This window comes from Cyanistes caeruleus, chromosome 5, assembly GCF_971803275.1.
Source record: "Cyanistes caeruleus chromosome 5, bCyaCae1.hap1.1, whole genome shotgun sequence".
Classification (NCBI taxonomy): domain Eukaryota; kingdom Metazoa; phylum Chordata; class Aves; order Passeriformes; family Paridae; genus Cyanistes; species Cyanistes caeruleus.
The window spans coordinates 52700273-52720018 of record NC_141705.1 but is presented as its reverse complement, the minus strand read 5'-3'; the positions used below and the strand labels follow the sequence as shown (position 1 = coordinate 52720018).

The following is a 19746-nucleotide window of genomic DNA, read 5'->3' as shown; positions in this document are numbered from 1 at the left end:
TTAGTAAATATTAATTAGATGTTTTTAAAATCTGTTATATATCTTAGATGAACTTCTTGGCCAATATGAGGTATAATGAATTGCTTGCTTGCTTCACAGAAGTGTTCTTAATGCTAATAGCTCGTCAAAAGATAATATCTTGGGTTAGACAATAATAATATGATTAGGTGCTTCCCAGGTATTTAAAAACCAATTCAGATGGGTCTTGAAGTGAGTGGCTTGTCTCCTTTACAAAGAATATGAATTTTTCACTTAATTTTCTGTCTTACTGGAAGTCTATCTTTGTCTGTCTTAGCCATGTCTGTGAATTCTGCTTCTCATTAAGCAAATATTCTTGCAGTCCTTTTGTCTTCTAGTGGATTTAACCTTTCCCATTAGCATACATGTCTTCCCACTAAAGACTATAGTAACAGTTCAGTACCTTCTTATTGAGCCCTGAAAATTATTTGCCTCTTTTTTTTCTTGTTTCATTTAAAATACAGATAATTTTGATCAGGACTTCATAAAGTTTTGGTAGCAAAAAATACTACTTGGAGTAGGAAGCATTTGACAATTAATTTTTAAGTAATGAAACCTAGTTTGGTAACTGAATGGAGGGAATGTACTACTTGTGCTTGAAATCCAGTATCCATTGTGATTTTACAAGAGGTTTTTTTTACCTAGTAAAAGCTTGAAAGTTTTGTTGCATCTGCACATATTCTAAAGGAAAGACTGAAGCATTTAGAGCAAACATGAAGGGAAATGTCGTTCTGATCTAGAAGATGACAGTGACAAAATGGATTTCCCCCTCATTTTTTTTTTCAATTTCCTCCAGTAGTATCAAACTTTCTGGACACATTTCAGTGCCTCTCATTAATAGGTTAGATAAATATGTTGTGGTTCTACTGCCAGATGAGCCGTAGAGTTCCACTCCACTTCTGTGGAGTGCATTTGGAGTGAGATTCAGAGGGAACACCAAGTGTCTCTATCCTGGTCTGTACCGAGGCAGCAGCCAGTCAGAAGTGTGTGGTTTTTACAAACACTGCAGTGTCTGCAGGGAAATGTAGCCTTTGTCCAAATAAAAGAATTACAGGGTTGGAAAGGAGCTTAAAGTTCATCTAGTTCCAACTCCACTGCCATGGACAGGAACAGGAAAGATTGGGTTTTTTTTTAATATCCTGAACAGAGACATAATGTTAATTAATAGCAATAAAATGGTTTCAAGAATGATCTCCAGCTGACTTTTTTTTTTTGGGAGGAGTGAGGGGGTCTGAAGCTAACAAAGTCTTAGTGCCAAGCCAGCCTCATTTACTTTTGCTGGTTTGTCTTTAATACTTTACTTACTACTGCACTGTTAATATTTGAAAGTGAAAAAGCCCCACTGGTCTTTTCCAAGTAGCTATTTTTTGCACTTGATCTGATTATTCATTGCATAATCTTTTTTTATCACATTTAAATTTTCCTAATAGGTTCCAGGAGGAAGAAAAGGGCTGAAGTTTGAAGTGTTGTGTGATAGATGAGGGGATATAAACGGAGCTCTTAATTCCTGTGGAGTTTGGAGAAAGGAAAGAAATGCTTGACAGGCCCTTAACAGCTGTACTTTACCAGCAGCTGAAAGATGGAGAGCTCTTTTACATTTTTTTTTTTTTTAATTTGATTCTGTATTTCTTGATCACCATGTTCTAGCCCAAAGGATGCCTTTGTGATATAAACCTTGGAAAGAAAAGCAGCTTTAATGAAAAGGGTTGACAGTCTCTTAACTTAGAGCAGCCACAGCCATTAGAGTGTGGGTGGAGAGTTTGATAGTGACAGATACTGGACATCATTTCTCTAAAAGGCTGACCTTGAAAAATCATAACATCAATAAAGGATACACAGCTCTAAAAGCTGTAAGATGTCAAACAGCATGTACCTTATGACACACTGATGTACAAGATTCCAAAATCTTACCCCTACAACTTCTGAAGCACTCTGTTAGAACAGAAGCCATGTTGAGAAATTGTGAGACACAGGTAGAAATTTTGATGCCAAAGAATGCTAATATGGGTAATCAGCCAAGTGTTTAAGTTCTGGTTAGCTTTTTGTCTTAGTATTGCAAAGCCTGTGTTTTAAGAACTGAGTGAATTTGCCAGTTTTTTTTATCCTTCTTGATTAGATCTTGAGAACAGTTAGGCACCTAGTAGGGAATTATTTTATATGTTCACTGTAATATTTAGGAATATGCTTTTTAAAGTCTGTGCCTTAATTCTGTTAAATATTATGAGGGGCCTTTCTTTTTTTCCAGAAGATGTCCCTGTATTTCAGTTGTCCACTGTTTGGGATAGAACATGTCTCTTTACTAGATGAGATTGGTAGAAGACCACTCAGCAATTGAGATTCAGTATGGGATGATAGTAGGGCTTCACGAGTTATGTACTTCATTTTAGTGGTGCCACAGAGTGCTTCAAGCTAGATTATGGAAGTATTTGAGGTAGGCAGCTTTTCCTCTAAAAATCAGAAGCAATTGCTCTTGTGTGTCTTAGGTGGTCCAGTTGGGGGATCTTCATCAGAATAGTAACTAGTTAATTTTCTGATGGAGGAAAATTTATTTACTGTGAAGGAAAATAAATATGACTTGAAGGCTTTCTAGATGAATGGGAAATAGCATTTCAGGACATAACACCTGTATGAAACTAAAAACATTTTTCTTCAAATGTAAAAGGATGGGCCAGGCAATGGACAAATAAGAACTACTTGTTTTTCTGAAAAATTTATGAAGACCAAATTTTTATGAGTTTATATATAAATATATAGGAGTTCTACAACCATACACATATATACAGCTATAAAAGTGTGTGTGTATATATATGGTACCTTTATTTATGAATATATATACAGAGAGCTGCATTCTGAAACACTGAAAATTAGAGATTTAAGGCTCTTTCTAAGACCCTGCTTTAGAAGATAAGCCCTCAGGGAAGAAAGGAGGTGTGTTCAGCTCTTCTCATAGAGCCTGGGGTCCTTTGCTCTGCTTTCAGAGCCTTCCTGATGCCAACAGTGTTACACAGGTTCTCCTCTGTTAAGCTGATATCAAGAGAAACAGACTCAGGGGAACCAATTGTGTTAGTTTAGGCTAATTCTGCTTTAGCAACATCTTGAGCACTGCTGATGAAAACTAAGAAGATTAAAGTCCACATAATCTGGGGATCTTTATGTAAGTGAAGTTCAAATTACCATAAGCTGTTTAAATCATTGATCTGAGGATCAGTAAGAAGGGAAGAATAACTTAAGCTCAAGCTGCAAATCCATGTCTTTGGGTCCTTTTTTTTTTTTTAACTTTCACTTTTCCTTTTTTTTTTTTCCTTCCCCCCCCCCCTTTTTTTTTTTCCTATTTCTTTTTAATAAAATACTTCAAGAATTCTTTAGTTTAAGAAAATTGGTTTTGTTATACCTTCCTAGGGAAAAGGAGCTTTCAAAGGAGCTGCACAACTGTGTCTCTTACTCACTTAACATGTGGTTGCATTGGATTGATGGAGGCTATTAAATGCTGAAAGCCACTGATTATTTTAATGCTAGCATACTATTTCAATAAAGATTGCTTTTGAAATAGAAATCTGCATTAATGGCACTACCATTTTACTGACTGTGGATATTGCAGCTTCTGATTCTCAGTATCAATTAGAAATGGGGAAATAGATTTGTGGTGCTCAGTAGATATGCCCAGATCAGGAACGAGCCAGCAGGCTGGAAGTACCTTTGAGTTGCACAAGTTTTCACCCTATTTAATGGTTACAGACTTGTCACAATGTTTCTGTGGATTTTCTGACCATATGATGGCAGTAATTCTACTAACATTGTGTCCCTTTCTCTGTTGTCATTCACGGCTCCATGGCCAGGCTCAGGGATTTGAGGAGACATCTCTATGGGATGGGGTTTCAGTGCACATCTGCACTACTGACATCCTCCAGAATGGAGTGGTGCCATCCAATTTGCCTGTAGTGATAACCAAACCATGCCAGGGAATCATTGAAAAGAGTGGTGAAGCCATTTTAGAAGTGTTTTGAGACTGACTTGCAGTGCTCAGAACATTTTCAGGTATGGTTTTGTTAAAGTAGGAACTTAGCCTGAGCATATGGCAGGTGAATTTAGAGCTCAGGCCATAGCCATGTATTTAAAAGTGGCCAAATTGGTTTTCTGAAATACTGGATGTTGATAATATATTTAATACTGTCACTCAGAGGAAATACATTGTTTTTCGTCATTAAAGTAGACCTTTTGAGGCTTTTTTCCAAGGGCTTAAGTTTGTCACAGATAATATTTGCCTGTGAAATGTTTTTATTACAATGAATGCATGCTGGGAAGGTGGAGGGGTCTGGCCATCTGTAAGGACCTCCTGCACTACCAGCCAAGGGACCAGCCCCTACTCCAACTTTGCAGGCTGAGATGTTTTACTAATAAAGTGAAACTTCTAATTTAGGAAGAATGGGGTTTGTTTTTTTCCTTTCTAGATCTTGACTGCTGCTTTGAGATGAATTGCAGTGGATTACCATAATAATAATGTAACAGACCACCTAGATGTTGTTAATAAGGAACTTAATGAAATACTATTTCTGGAATGAATTTTAAATGAGCTCCTTTTTTCTGCAGCAAGTAGGATGAGTTGTATCAGGAAGTGCAGAGTTTTTCTGTCATAGATCAGTTAAAGCACCTCTGAACTATCAGGAAGGACGGTATAGTCTGATTACTCTCTGTATACCAACTAACTCTGAGTCACCATTTTCAAGTAGCAGTTGAATCAGCTTTTAAACTCTTAAGACTGTGAGTGGTAATATGTTATTACGGTGCTTTTCATACTTTAGTACAAGATTCTGTGTTTGAAAAAATGGTAATTTTGTGTGTTGAGTGCTGTGATATCAATGTAAAGCCCACTGATGTAACTGAAAATATTTTCTTTATTTGAAATTCAGAATTGCTGTATTTCCAGTACATGCATAGCCTATACATAAGCACTGTATCTCTTCCAGAGAGGAGGGTAGTTTTCCAAGAATACCACTTATTTCCTCCTCTCTGGGGAGCAGGGCGTGGCTGGTGGTACCAGGTGCTTCTTCCTGATAGTGGGCAGCAAAAGACTTGTGGGAGACAGTTCATCTCAAATTGGTCCTTTCTCAGGGTCAGGGTGGGACCCTCACAGGATGCCTGTACAGGAGTATGGGGAAGATGAAACTTCAGTGAGACTTACAAAGTGAATGTGCAGAATATTCTAAATAATCCATCTTCTAGTCTGCAGGCACTGGGTGGGAGAAAAAAGGGAATCTTGTTGTTTCATCTTAATTTAAATAATGTGCTTTTCTGGGTACATAAATCATATGCAAGTGTAGATTCCAATAGTTTGAATGTGGCTTCTTTTATAAACCTTTAAAAGTGGCCTATGTTATGATACTTCAGTTTCCTAAGTTGTTATTTTTTTGCATGATTTATACCTGGGTTTTGTTTAAAGGCTATAAAACAGCAGTGGTTTAACATCCTTCAATCAAAAGCAACTTTACCATCCACCTCATATTTTTATTTTAAAGGATGTAAAATATTTTATGCAAAGATGTTTAAACACATTTTAAAATTAAAACAGACTAATTTTTGTTGTTTTATGAATCTTGAAGAGTCTGAAATTTTAGTTCCACTGGCCATGATGAGGATCTGTCCATGTGTGTAATCTGTGGTACTTTGCTTGATCTAACATGTTTTATTTACTGCATATTGAATAACTTTCAAAATATAAAAATGAACCCTCCATAAAATATAGTATCTTAATTTCCATTTTTTTTAGTATGGCAGTGGGAGTTATTTATCTAAAGAAATATTAATCTGGTTTTATCTGTGGATCCTATAAACCAAAGCTAAGGAAAAATTTTATGTGGGAAAATTCTTTGTCCTTCCAAACTATGGCAGAATCAGTTTGTGTTGCATAAAAATTCAAATGGAACAGTAAATTGAAATAATATTTTAAAAGAATAATAATAATAGTTGTGATTTTTTTCACTGCTTATGCTAGCAACTTTAATTGTACTGAGTTAATTTTGTATGCCTTTCTTCATCATGGGAAAAGTGGTTAGATAGCTTGCTCTGATATTAAAGGAAGATAGTGTGTATGCAGCAAAATAATGGTCTTTCATTGCCTTTAAGGCCCATCAAAATATTTGTGTCTTGAATGCATTCTCAGCCACAACATACTGTTGTTTTGTTTCATGCTCTGCTTATATAGCTTCAATAGTAACTAAACCTAAGCGTTAGTGCAGTTTAATTAAATTCCATATTCTCTTTTATACGACAGGTTCATCTTATGTCACTGGGCCAGCCCAGAAGGGAGTCTTTTTTTTTGCAGTTTTCTTTCTGAGTTCTAAGTCAAAGCACATGGAAGACTGTGATTTGATTTAGCTTCTGAAAGTGCATGACAGATTCTTTTGTTTGTAAAACTGAAATAAAATAGACCTGTAGAAGTTTTGCCCATAGGATATTTTGTTTTAAGAAAATGGCTTTCTTTTGTAGGGTGTGAGCTAGAGCATGGCTTTAGTTCCTGTAGAATGTGTTCCTTATATAAATGTGTATTTTATCGCCAACGCCATACGCTACATGGGTGTTATAAAGGCTGTTCATGCTAGTAGGCTCAGAAAGCAAATGCACAAGTGTCTAAGCCCAGAGGAATTACCACCCCCCATCTTATTAGTTCCTTTTCATATTTTAGTGTTGACCTTTCTGTTTTCTCTCACAAGGAATCTATCCCTGAAGCTGTCGAAGGAGGTGGAGCAAGGAGAAGCCAGGTACCCGCGTGTCAGCCAGCTGGCTGGCAGCCCATCTGTGGAGTGGCCTTTCACTGGTCTGGAAGAAGGTGGAGGCATTGAGTCTCTGCCCTTCAGACTGATGCTCCAAGACTGCACGGCTGTGAAGACATTGCTTCTGAAAATGAAGAGGGTTCTTCAAGAGGTAATCACCCACTTATTTGTCAGATTAATATATTGAAGCATTAATGAGCTAAGCAGCAGAAAAGGGTCAGCAAAGTTTATGGACTTGATGTCTTTTAATATGTCTTGAATACAAGAAATTGATGCAGAAGTATAAATAGTCATGCCTCAACATGGTGAAGGTCAGAAAGTTTCTGCTTCAGCAGAATTTAAATGATCCTGCTATCTTGGTGTCCAGAGTGTAATGCTTTTTTCTTGAGCTTTTACTGAAAAGGGGGACAGGGGAGGCCAGCTGCTTCAGGTCAAAAATACACTGTATTGTTTTCTTCCAGTATTTTAGAGCTTTTCAGTTTTCTTACTACAATTGTTACACATTATGAAGTTGCATGCAATTCATTTAGAGGAGAAATACAGAGATTAAAAAAAAACAACTGTTAAGTAACAGTTCTAAAAGGTTACCAATGTGAGTTTGTAAATGATTGCTGAAATCAGATTTTGTATGCCATTCACTGGGCCATTCCTAACAATTTCAAGAGTCCTAGCTTGTCCTGTCATGCTGTATTCTCTCTTGCTTCCCCTATAGACTGCTGGTGTTGCTTTGAAAATTTTCTTTTGTGTCTGTCTCAAGAATTTTAGAGACAGACAAAGTTTGGAAACTTTGTTTTATATTTTCCAGCTGTGGAGCCTTTACTCAGGTATACGCTGTGAACTTTCATCCTCGTTGTTAACGAATTGCAGTTTTCATTACTTTGATCTACAAGAAATTTTGTTTGTTTTTATCTATATAGTTCATAGAAATACAGAATAATTTATGGTCAGAGGACTCTCCGGAGGTCCATCTTCTCTACTCAAAGCAAGACCGCCTCAGAAGAGGTTGTTCAGATCCTTGTGCACTTAAACTTTTGGTACCTTGATGGGGTCTCCATATCATCTCTGGGTAACCATTCCAATATGTGACTACGTCATTGTAACTTCTTTCCTGAAGATGGAAACAGAATTTCTCCTCTTGAAGCTTCATATAATAAAGACTAAAAATAAATAGGGGGGCTTTTATTGCTCATTTCCTGATGATCTGTATCTAAATTCAACTGACTGTTGTCCTATCTGAGAAGGTTTATCAAAGGTTTACCCATGGTAGCTTGCAATTAGTGTTCCTAAACAGTGTGTTTTTTGCTCATTGGCAAGCCCCAGGCTTTCCAGTTTGCTTCAGTTCACTGAAGCTTCATCAGAAGCTTGATTTGTGCTGTATGGATCCTTAATGCACTTCTGGGTTACTGAATCCAGAACTGGAATCATTAATTCTCCATTAGTTGCTTTTTATATAATGTGAGAATATAGAGTGAATTTAAAGGATTTGTAACTTAATTTTACTGGAAATAAATAACAAATATTACATGACATAGCAGTTCTAACATTCATGTGGTGATATTGGCAGCATTCTCTATTGCTTCTAGTGTGGATAAGTCTATAATGCTCAGAAAAGGTCTTTTAACTTAGAGTTCCATTAAACTTGTGTAAGAAACTACTGCTATTTTCTGTTTGGAAATACATTGTACCTTTCAGTACTTCATCTTTAAAAGCATTCACCAGGTGATCTCCACAAAAGGAACATGAGGTATTTCATGTGACTCATTGGAATTTCATGTCCAGTTACTAATACCTCCTTATGTAGCTCATTGATCTTATTTTTTCATCGCAATCATTCACTCTTTTACTTATTTGTTCCTTTGTACTGTATCATTTTCCTCTCCCCAGCTGGCTGGGACACAGTGTGTGTCTGTAGTTTTGTTCTCTTGCCCTATGACATCAAAATGGCCTTTTCCTAATCCTACATTTGGATGTCCATATGTGCTGTAACTTACCTCAAAAGAACCCAGGTGGCTAATTGGAACAACCAAGGACATGACCTTAAAATATGTTGGAAATTTATATTGAAATGGCATCACTTGATTATCTTCAGAAATTCAGATATTTATACGTTTGTCACTTTCAACTTATTTGTGAAAGATTACAGGAAAATGTAATTCCATAAAACTGAAATTTTGCATTGAAGAATCTGATAAATAAGTCATGTGAGCATATTTAGCAGACAGTTTCCATGGAGAGGATCCCTTACTTCCATTGCAACTAGGTGTAATTTTTTCATCCAAAAATCACTTCTGCCCCAACCAATATTATAAATCAAACTCAGAACAGTACAGAACAAAAGACATAAAAGTTCTTTCCTTACCATGGAAAGCTCAGGCATTTTTAGGTGTAGTCAAACATAGTCTCTGGCAGTCTTTTATAGAATGGAAGTATTTTATGCTTGCAAGTGTGTAAAATAAGATTATATATTTATAATAGTAATATGTCATGTATTTTCATCCACTTCAACAATATAAACTTCAAACTTCATGGGGAAAATTACACAGGTTACCAGAAAAAGAAGTTACAGTTTTATAGCTGATATTACCTATAGAAGAAGGAATTATAGTAGTGTGTACCTTTTTATTGAAAAATAACATGCTAATTGAGTTAAAATATTAGCCCTGTTATTCAATGTAATCCTTCTTCTTAAGCACTGAGCACTGCTTCTAAGGAATAATTTAATTATGATCTGCCAAAATTTAATACTAGCTAGTAAAATATGGGGTTTTTTTGCTGCAGTTGCTTGTAATTGAAGAATCTAAATGGAAAAACTGCATACAATGTATGCTGTACTGTGCTGCAGACTTAGAGGCTTGTTATTAGTCTTATCTTGAAAAGGGAAATAGAAGGCATGGCAGTAACTCTCAAGATTGAGAATGTTATTTAGTAAAAAGCTAATGAATGATCGTTCAATTAAGAGAATTAATTACCATTTCACTTTCAGTGAAAAAGCCTTGAAAATGTCTACTGATAATTCTTTATGGGTTTGGCCATGCAAGGCTCATAAGGCAGATTGTTCCCCAATGCTTTGGAAAACCTCACTGAACAAAGCTGAATAGTCTGGAGGGTCGTGGCATGTGAGGAAATTCAGTCATTTTCCAAGTGCTCTGGAAGATCTCTCTCAATCTCATCTGCAACTTTTTCTCATGGATTTTTCCATTTCTGACAGACAAATCTGCCATGAATTGTGTAACCAAGGCTTGTGGGATGCATAATTTCACAAACAAGTACTACCAGAGTGTTACCCATATTACCCAGCATGGGCAGCTTGATAAAAGCCACTTCAGCACAGCAGACAATGCAAGATGTTTTGCAGCCTGTCCATGATGTCTTGGTCTCCCTTTTCTCTGCAGAGATGTTTATTTTGACTGTTTGGGTTTTGGTTTTTTCTTTTCTCACAGTCTTTGTAGTACTGATCTTTTTGCCAGTAGTAACCCCTCTCATTTGAAAGAGGGAAGACAAGAAAATTAGGAGGTGGATGGATGAAATTTGGGAGCTTTGTCTACTGCTAAGAAATTGATTCTTTACCTTTTGACTTGAGACTGGCCTCTCTGCTCTGAATGCTTCTTCAATTAATCTGTCATTTGTTTTCTCCCCCATTGCAGGAGGAAAGTATCGAGTAATTGATGTTCTATACTTTCTATGTTTTATAATGTTTCTGGTAACTGACTGTGTTCAGCCAATGAGCTTCTGGAAACTAGACTAGCTTCACTCTCACTCATTACTATCAGCAATAATGAGTGTATAATGCCTCTTAACCAAGCAATATGTTGGCTATCCTGTACTCTTCCAGATGAGAATTAAATTATTTCCATCTGTTAACTTTTTTATGGCTTGAGTTATAGCTGGCTTAGGCAATATTGAAGTCTGGGTAATCGAGGGGACATTTAAGGGTTTTGCCTTTTCTAAAATCTTTGATTGAACGTTTCAGGCACAAACATATGAGCAAAACTTGTATGGTTTTGGCTTTGTTCCTAGCAAGAGAAGGTCTTTATGCTGAAATAAACATAATGGAAAAATACAGTTGTATTGGGAAGGAATCCATTTAGTCAGTGATAATGGGGTTTTGTTCAACCCTTAGTTGTTGAGCTTGTTGATTAATTTTACTGAGCACCATAATAAAAAGAAAATCTTCAGGCTTGTGGAAGGAAATAAGGTCACATTTTCCATGTATTCTTTATGAAATATACAGTTTACCAGCTGCATAATTCTACTTTTAGGGATTTTTATGGGGCTATCAGAAGTGACCTTACTGGTTGCTAATCTAGAAAATTAAGATATGTTGTCTATGTTTGTGTAATTTGGAATATAAATTATTCAGCCCGTGCTTTTTTTTGGAGCTCTGCAAAACACTATGCAGGCTATGGAGCTGTAGCTAATTGCTACAATTAGCAATAGGACTAAGTCACTTTGGACATATATTGCATACTGTGTTTTACTAATTAATCATTTATTTTACTGAGAGAAATTGCAGCTGCCTGTGGCTGTCATTAAAAGTTAATGTGTCCGATACAGTGTCTTTCGATTACAATTGGAAAAAAAACCAACCTCAAAAAAAAAGAGAAATGTGGAAAATTATGTCAAAATTGCTGTGAGACTGGCCATTAAGGTTGCCTGAGATTAGAGGGGCAGAGTGATACCACTCAGGCTGCAATTAGTCTGTCAGATATCCCTGGCTGCATTACTTCTCCCCATGCATCTTTCACCTCATCAGTAAAATAAGCATAATTATAGAGTCCCCTTTTATACACTTGCAGTCCACTGATGGAAAGTACTGAGAAAAAGCTAATTGCTGTTAGGATATTTTGTAGTCTGATTGCTGGTCAATATGGACTTGGCCTTAAACTATGGTTTTTACAGACATTAAAGCATTTCCTTCATGAAATGTATTAGATTTCTAATATTGTGTTAGCCACACTAGGAACCAATTGCAAATTTAATACACTGTAAAATACTGCAGGTTTTCTTCCTTTAAGTAACTTTGTAATTAACCACTGTAGCATTGCTGATTTATTCAACAACTCTGCATCTAGCACAATCCCTTTTTTCAAGTAATTCATGCTGGAAATTGGTAATTCCTTCATTTCATGGTATGTTGACACTGCATATACTCATAAATTTAACTAACTAATAATAAAAATGTACTAGATTTAGTAATAGGATTTAAATTTATCATGTTAAATTGGCTTTTTCACTAGGAAATATACATTGCCATACCCATGCCCAGCTGGTTGCAAAGCCACGCATGACACCCCATTGTTGCACTTTGTGTGTTTTATTTTCCTAGGAGTGTGTGCCAGAGTAGTAGAGAATATTTGGAACAAGCGGATATAATCAGGTATTCACTTTGTTAGTCAAGATGTTTTATTCTAAGATTATCCATTATATTTAATAACAACGAGCAAACCCAGTTATTTAGTTATTCATCCTTCATGTACAGGAGCAATTCTGTCCATTCCATGTGATGGGCTCTTCCACCAGCTCCGTTAGTGTACCCTTGGGTGGATCCTGTCTGGCCCTGTAGATTTGTGCATGTCTAGCAGGCTGCTGGCCATTTCCACTTGGATTATGTGGTTTCATTCTCCTCCCCGTCCCTGTCTTCCAGCTCTGAGTTGTCCCCTGAGGACAACTTATCTTACTACCAAAGATGGATGATGAAACAGCACTAAGTTCCTTATCCTTTGTCACTTTGTTTTTCCCTGCATCCAGTAAAGGATAGAGAGTCTTCTGGACCCTTCTTTTGTTTCTTATGTGCTTATAGAAGCTCTTTTTGTTATTTTATATGGCAGCAGACAAATTAAGTTCTAGTTGGGTTTCGTCCCTTCTAATTTTCTCCGAGCATAACCTCATGAAGTCTTTTTAGTCCTCCTGAGTTTCTTACCTCTTCTTGCAAAGATCTCAAATTCTCTTTTTATTTTTGTTTTCCTAAAGTTCTGGTCAAAGCTCGCTGTTCAGCCATGCTGGTTATCTTCCCTGCAGCTTGTCTTTTGGCATATGGGGATGGGCTTCTCCTGTGCCATTAAGATTACTTTCCTGAAGAATATCCAACCTTCCTGGACTCCTTTTCTCTTAAGGATCTTTGTACCTTAAAACAGATGATCCTAGAGAGTGTTTTCATTTGCTGATAGAGTACTTCAGAGTGTGAGCTTACAGGTTGGGATAGATGCACAGCTCTGGGCCCCTGTGGAGGCACACTGATCCTGGCTCAATAAAAAGACCTTTTGAATTGGTTCAGCTCAATTATCAGTTTGTTGTTGTCCATGATCACATCAAAGTTCTCTTGAAGGCTACATTCAGAATGTTTTTAATACTGAAAATGGAAAATTTCTGTTCTGTTTGTTCTGCCACTGGTTTAGTGGCTTAGTCTTTGTAGATTACATGTGTGACTACATGAGTGTGCTGCAGCCTCACTCAAACCAGTTTTACCATGAAACAAATTCTCTTCCACATGTAGAGATGGTGGTGATAGAAGTGTCTACTCCAAGTATTCAGAAAGCAAGTGAAGAGTTCTTTATTATTTCTCCTGTGGTTGTCTGAGTGAAACATTTTCATTTGGCAGGGCAGCTTGCTCCAGGTCAGCAAAAATTTGCATAGATTGTGCCCCAGCCTCCTCAACAAGCCAGGTCTTAGCAGCACCTTGCAGACAGGCATTAAAAATAGTAACCCTGTTAACATGTAATGTCGCTACATCAGCACTTCTGTGCAATTGGCTGTGATTAACCTGTGGCTGAACGCCATAAAATTATAACTGTTGCAAAACTGAAACCATTTTCTCATTTAGTTCTTCCATGGTTTTGATCAGGTGCTGCAGGTCAGTCAGGTAAATCCCACCAATGGAGCTGATCGCACCAATTGCATTTTGTGATAAATTGGAAAATACCGAAAAGTGCATTGCACAACAATGAGCAAGCAGGGGAGGAAATCCAGAATGTCTGCAAGAGTCTATAGAAGAAATTGATTATACTAAGTTATTAGGGCTCATGAGTAATTTGAGTTAAATAACAGGAGGTAGATGGAAGAATTTCTGATTAAAAAATGCATAATGCTGCCAGGTCTAAAAAAAATTCCCAATCAGTTATCCAATTACCCAGTTTTTAAAGAGAAAAAAAAAAAAAATAGGACTGGGTTGAAGATAAGTGCATAGCACCAAAGCTTCATTATAATTTATTTCCCTGCAAATTTATTGTTATGAAAATACCAACTCATCAAACTGTTTTGTAATTTATAAAGAGCATTTCATATGAGTTTTGTAGCTGGTGCCATTACCTTCAAGTCCAGTAGGTTAAAACCAGAAAGAATTGTGTTCATCTAAGTAGTCTCTCAACTTCTGAAGCCATACACTGTATTCCCTCTACACGTTAGGATTTTTTTATTCCTCATGATAGGTTTCAGAGTTTTCCTGACACTGAAAAATGACTGGTTCTCTAGGTAAAGCAGTAAAACTGGCAATATGCAACTGTTGCTGCTGTAAATGGATGTCCAAGAAGAATAAAAGGTAACAGATAAAAATGTAGGTCTAATACTCAGGCAGTGGTGTGCCAACTGTACATATAGTTACCCATTTCAATATTTGTGTCCATATATGACCATATGAATGCTTCTGCAGAATTTAAATTAGATCTCTTAATTACATCTAGTGCCTTGATAATCCAGAATTTCTGAAGCAAGTGCTAGTGTAGTCACAGGAGAAATTCTCCCAGTTTGTAGCATAGCTGGATCCTGGCATTGCTCTGTGCTGTAGATTTGTTCAATGTTTTCTCTGCACCCTGAATTCTATTACTTTGCAGCCCAGTTATCAGAACAGTCCTGATCATTTTTCTAGTGGAAGAAAGAAAAGATAGGAGAAATGCTGATACAGCATGCTTACAACTGAGCACCCTGATCTAGTAGATGTCATCCCTGTCACTGCAGAGCAGTTGGACTGTTATGATTTTATGGTTTTGACAGAAAATAATGGTGCTGTTTCTGTGCAGTCTGGTGCCACTTGAATTTATGAAGATTAAATGGTTTGTTTCACAGCTTACATGATGAATCCCAGTGACAGAAAAATACATGTTTTTTGGAAAAGGACTTAGAAATTGCACATCAGGGACATATCCTGCACCTGGTTATGTAATTGTCCAGAGCCAGTTGGTAGACACATGTGTTTTTCATGAACATGTAGTGTATCTAAAGAAATATTCAATATGTCCAATTGTCTGTATTTCACTCCCTTATGTACCTTAATATTACAGATATAGCAGTTCTCTGCCTCTGGTCAGAGCCTCAGCTGGGTGGAAAATAGCACAGGTACATTTAATCCAGCTGGTACTGGGTGCCTTGTCAGAATGCTGCTCTCTTCATCTTTCTTTCTCCATGCATGTTTGGGTTCATGGTGAGTTTCTTTGAGAGACAATAATCATCCACGTAATGAAGAGCTCATGGGTTTTTCATGTGAAGTTACTCATGCTAGGAATTGTTTTTAAATTTTAATTGAAAACTCTCCTCTGTTTTCCCTCCTGGACTCAACAAAAAGTACTGCAGAGTTGTCAGGTAAAAGCAATATCCTCATTTGCAAGCTAAAGAGAGAGATTATTCTTTTCATGAATAGCTCTTGTGTCAGATCTCTGTGAAGATAATCTAAATAGGAACAAATACATGTTCAGAGATAACTGATGTTGTCTCAGTAGAAATTCAGCATGTCATAAAGCAGCCAAGAAAGTTGTCAGACTGTATCCTTACACCTCTTTCAAGCAGAATAAATAGAATAAATGACTAGCCAAAGATCACTTATACCCTAGGACTTTTATTTCTCTTATGTGGCACAGTTTTCCCTGTCCCTTCTGGGCAAATAAGTGTGGTGTTTTTTTTGGTTTTGTTTTTTGTTGTGTTTTTTTTGGGGGGTGTTTATTTTTGTTCTTAAACTCTTTATTTTGCTTTATTATATGAAGAAAACAAATCTCTGGTCGCATCTAAAAACTGCCACTCTAGAAATAGACAAGCAGTTTCCATTACTTGCCACCCCATGCAGAAATCTCTTCTGAAGATTGTTCTTCACATTTTATTTAAACTATGGTATTAAATTATATCAGTGGTGAAATAAGTTCTTATAACTCCAGTGTACAGCCATGCTAGCCTTGCTCATTTGTGTAAGACCTCTGCTGCTAATAAACTTCTGATAGTAAGACAGAGAAAGAAGGCAGTGTTTGGGCCAGTCATTTTGCTATGAAAATGAGCATTTTCCTCACCAGTCCCCAGCCCCTTTTTGTTTTCTGCCTCTACACTTTGTGATGCAGCTTTGAATCCGTCGGTGTCTTAAACTTGTACTCCTACCCTCAAGCACAGTGATATGGAACAACAATTGCTTTCAAAATTAAGACTGGCAGGGTGCATGTAGAGAGAAACTGTTGAGTGGGTCTGGATGTTTTACAACTAACTAAAAGATTTAACCACAATCATCACTTGTAAGTGTGCAAATCTCCCACTTGAGCAGGACCTTTCCTCATTTGCCCCATCAGAAAGAAGAACTTTTTATTCCTTTGGTGTAGGTTGCTTTTATGTTGAAACAGAGATTAGCCTCTTTGGAGTACTCAAACTGAACATTCAAGGTAGAGTTTTAGAAAACCCATGATAAAAATATTGTAGATCATACTGACTTCTGTAAAACCAGTCAACTATCATAAGTTTTGCTGTCTAGTTTTTTATTTCAGCAAAGCTCTCTCTCAAAGTTCATTGAGGCAGTGGAGAGCTCTGCCTTGCTATTAGTGAGCTCTGGACCTCCTGAATGAGTACAACAATGACATTGAAATGGGTGCACACTCACAGGTTCTGTTTGAGTGTGGTTGTGATTATAATTCACATTCTGGTGGGCCTGACAGCCTTTTTCATTGTGATTGTGTATGAGTCTGTGGGTATATAGCTGTGTAGTATTTATACATTTTTACAATAAATTACTCAGGGTGATACATGTGCTTTTTTTAATGCATGTAATAACAGTTCTCGTGGATATACCTAAAATACACCACTGTCTCTTGCTAGTGACACTGATGGTTGCATTGAATTTGCTGCTAAAAAGTGAACCCATACCAAAAATCTGTTAGGTAACTTACAGTAGAAAACATTTTTAAAATATGTTTCTTAGGCTGTTTTTAAGATGCTGAGCTTTCCTAACCTCCGTCATTCTGTCATTGCATTGTTCTTTCACAAGTGATTTTTTAATGAATATGAACTTTTAATGTATTTCTTTTGACTTTGGTGATTAAGCTTTTTCTAAGTTGTGTCTGTCTTTATTAAGATGCTGTTATGTTTTGACAGTGCAAGATTCATCATTATATTTTGTAGGCCATATTCTACCATATGCTGTAGTTTGCTGATACAACACAGTATTTGGCTCTTGGTTTGTTTATTCATATAATCCATTTTTTTTTTCACAACTTAAGCATCTTTCTGATTATCTTGTGTTTATGGCATCTTTTTCCAGCTTCTTGAACAATTTATTAGGGCGATTTACTGGCTCAAAATACAATTTGTCACTATTTATATCCCAGCTTTTACGAAAATATAATTACTTAGTATTATTTGGATAAATTATTTTCTCACATTCTAGTCACTTCAGGATTTGCATTATGTGCAGCTTAATTGGCTAGGATTTGTAAGAATTAGTATAAAATAGAATACTAGTATTAGAATTAGTACAGAATATTCTTATTATTTCTTCTCATTATTTTGAAAATTTTGATGTTCTTCAGTTTCCTTCCCCTATGTATTTGTATCTGAATGCTGCAGAGGATCTTACAGAAGCATTTCAAAATATTTTGACAGTATTTTAAATCATAGAAAAAAATAAGTTTTGTATGAACTTTGGTCCTATAATATTGTCATTGCATAATGCTGTCCTTAGTTTTTAAATGGGTACTATTTATAAGTGATATTCTGTGGACCTGATAAATGAAATGCAGTGTGGTCTTCCAGAGCCTATTGGAAAAAAAAAGAGATTTTTAGTAGTTGGATACAGTGTCTTCTGGAATGTTTCCATTAGAGTTCAAGAACATGTAGTAGGGTGATAATTTCAAAGCTAGTGCTTACTTTTATTCATGTAGTGGAATCAATGTATAGATAGATATATGATGAGTCTTCAAGAGCATATTATTCTTGTGCTGATTTTTATTTTTTTAAGATTTCATTTAGTTTTGTCTGTGCCATGGTTCCATTGCAGAACATGATTCTATTTTTTATGGAATACAGATAGGAATGAACCTTTTTGGACATGCTGGAAACTGAAAATACTTTTTCTTATAGAACTGTTTCAGTGTGTCAGGATAATAAAAACTTACATACCTTTAAACTACTTTTGCATTCATATCTTTTGGAGAAATGCAATACTAGCAGTGATAGCTTTACTCCTGTGTGTCATTCAGAAAGGATTCTCTGTGCAAGTTACACCCCAAAAAAACCCCCTTCACTTATTCCATCTTGGTTTTAATGTCAAATTACAAATTCCTGCCATTATCTGGAATATAGCTGCAAAAGGGAGAGGGAATGAAGCACAGATGCAAAAACAGGAACAGGAGAAAAGTGTCATAATATGAACTAAATGTAGAAATGCTTTGCTGGGAGGGGGGGTGGTTGTTTGATCTAGTCTGGCACCCTGGCAGGCCTGCCTCTGTGTTTGGTATTTGCTGAAGCAACTCATTTATCCTGACAGTAACTTTGCCAGTACTGCAAGCATTCTGTTTCACCAAGATTAACACTTTGTCTCTTGTTTCTAAGGACAAATATGCTTAATTTCTTGGTTCTGATCTTCTCATCATCTGTCTCTTCTGTGGTTTGTGTGTGTGCACTTTAGCAAGTGTTACACATGAAATCCAGAAGTAAGATCAAGCAGCTGAGCTCTTTAGCTGTCTTAAGGTGGTGGAGTTCTTTGGTTTTTTTTGTTGGTTGGTTTGTTCTAGGGTTTTTTCATTGGTTTTTTTGGTGTGATGAGGGTGTTAATACAGTTTGCTGTCACAAGATTGAGCTCCAACCACAAGGGAAAATAAGAGGACTAAGGTTTTGGGGTAGCCATTATTCCAGATAGCTTTTGGAGCAGTAACATAAAATATTCATGTATTGTCTGATGAAAGAAATCCTCATGTCTTTGGCCCATGACATTTTTCAGGGCCTTCTTGCTCACTGCCACTATGGTAAGAAGTTCACTCAGCTGCTTTGGAAGGAAAAAACATTAGGAGTGAAAGGACGGAGAAAAAAAAAGTGTTTATAATTGTATAATGCACAGCATTTCTTCTGACTTAGAAGGGTGTTGGTAGTGAGATTGTGAGACTTAGCTTTTTTATTCCTGTATTAAGGCTTAAGTCAGAGCTTTATTTAGAAAGGTTTCTGCCCAGCAAAAAACACTGATAGCTTGTCAAGCTTGGCAGTTTGAGAAGATATATTGAACCCTGGATAGCAGCAAACAGGGGGCTTGTACCAAAGCACTGTTCAGTTATATACCATGATTGGCAAAGTACAATTGAAATTAAAATAATGATATTAATGAAAGTAGGGCTAATTTTTTAAGTCAACTCAAGCATGAAGTGTAGTTTGTGTATTTTTCTGGTTTTTATGTGGACTCATTTCAACAATTTAATTTTGACTGCGAACAAATCTGAAATCTGCCATTCTTTTCAGTTTCAAGTGCTGATCCTGCTTCAAGTCATAGTCTTGCAGCAGAAATAATCAGATAATCCCTAGCACAGTTTTTGCCATGGGTGCCTGAATTCCAGTTTTCTACTTGACTCCAGTGCACAGCAGCTCAGTTGCATCTTGATACACAGACCTTGATGAAACACGTGAAGTCAGTCTGTCAGCTTGAATTTAAAATAACCTCTACACAGGCACTCCTCATGCACTGACCATCTAGAAAGACTCAGCCTGGATCAGCTGTCCATGGATCAGGCCAGTTGAC

The 19746-nt window shown here is 36.7% G+C and overlaps 1 protein-coding gene across 36 annotated transcripts in view; it reads left to right on the top strand.

Moving 5' to 3' along the window:
- CCSER1 (coiled-coil serine rich protein 1) overlaps positions 1-19746 on the top strand; it is a 648564-nt gene that overhangs the window by 279150 nt on the left and 349668 nt on the right. For all 36 annotated transcript variants that reach the window (XM_086888587.1, XM_086888585.1, XM_086888622.1 and 33 more), the window contains one exon: positions 6726-6936. In XM_086888587.1, coding sequence (XP_086744713.1) covers positions 6726-6936 — 211 coding nt within the window. The remainder of the gene's footprint in view (positions 1-6725; positions 6937-19746) is intronic.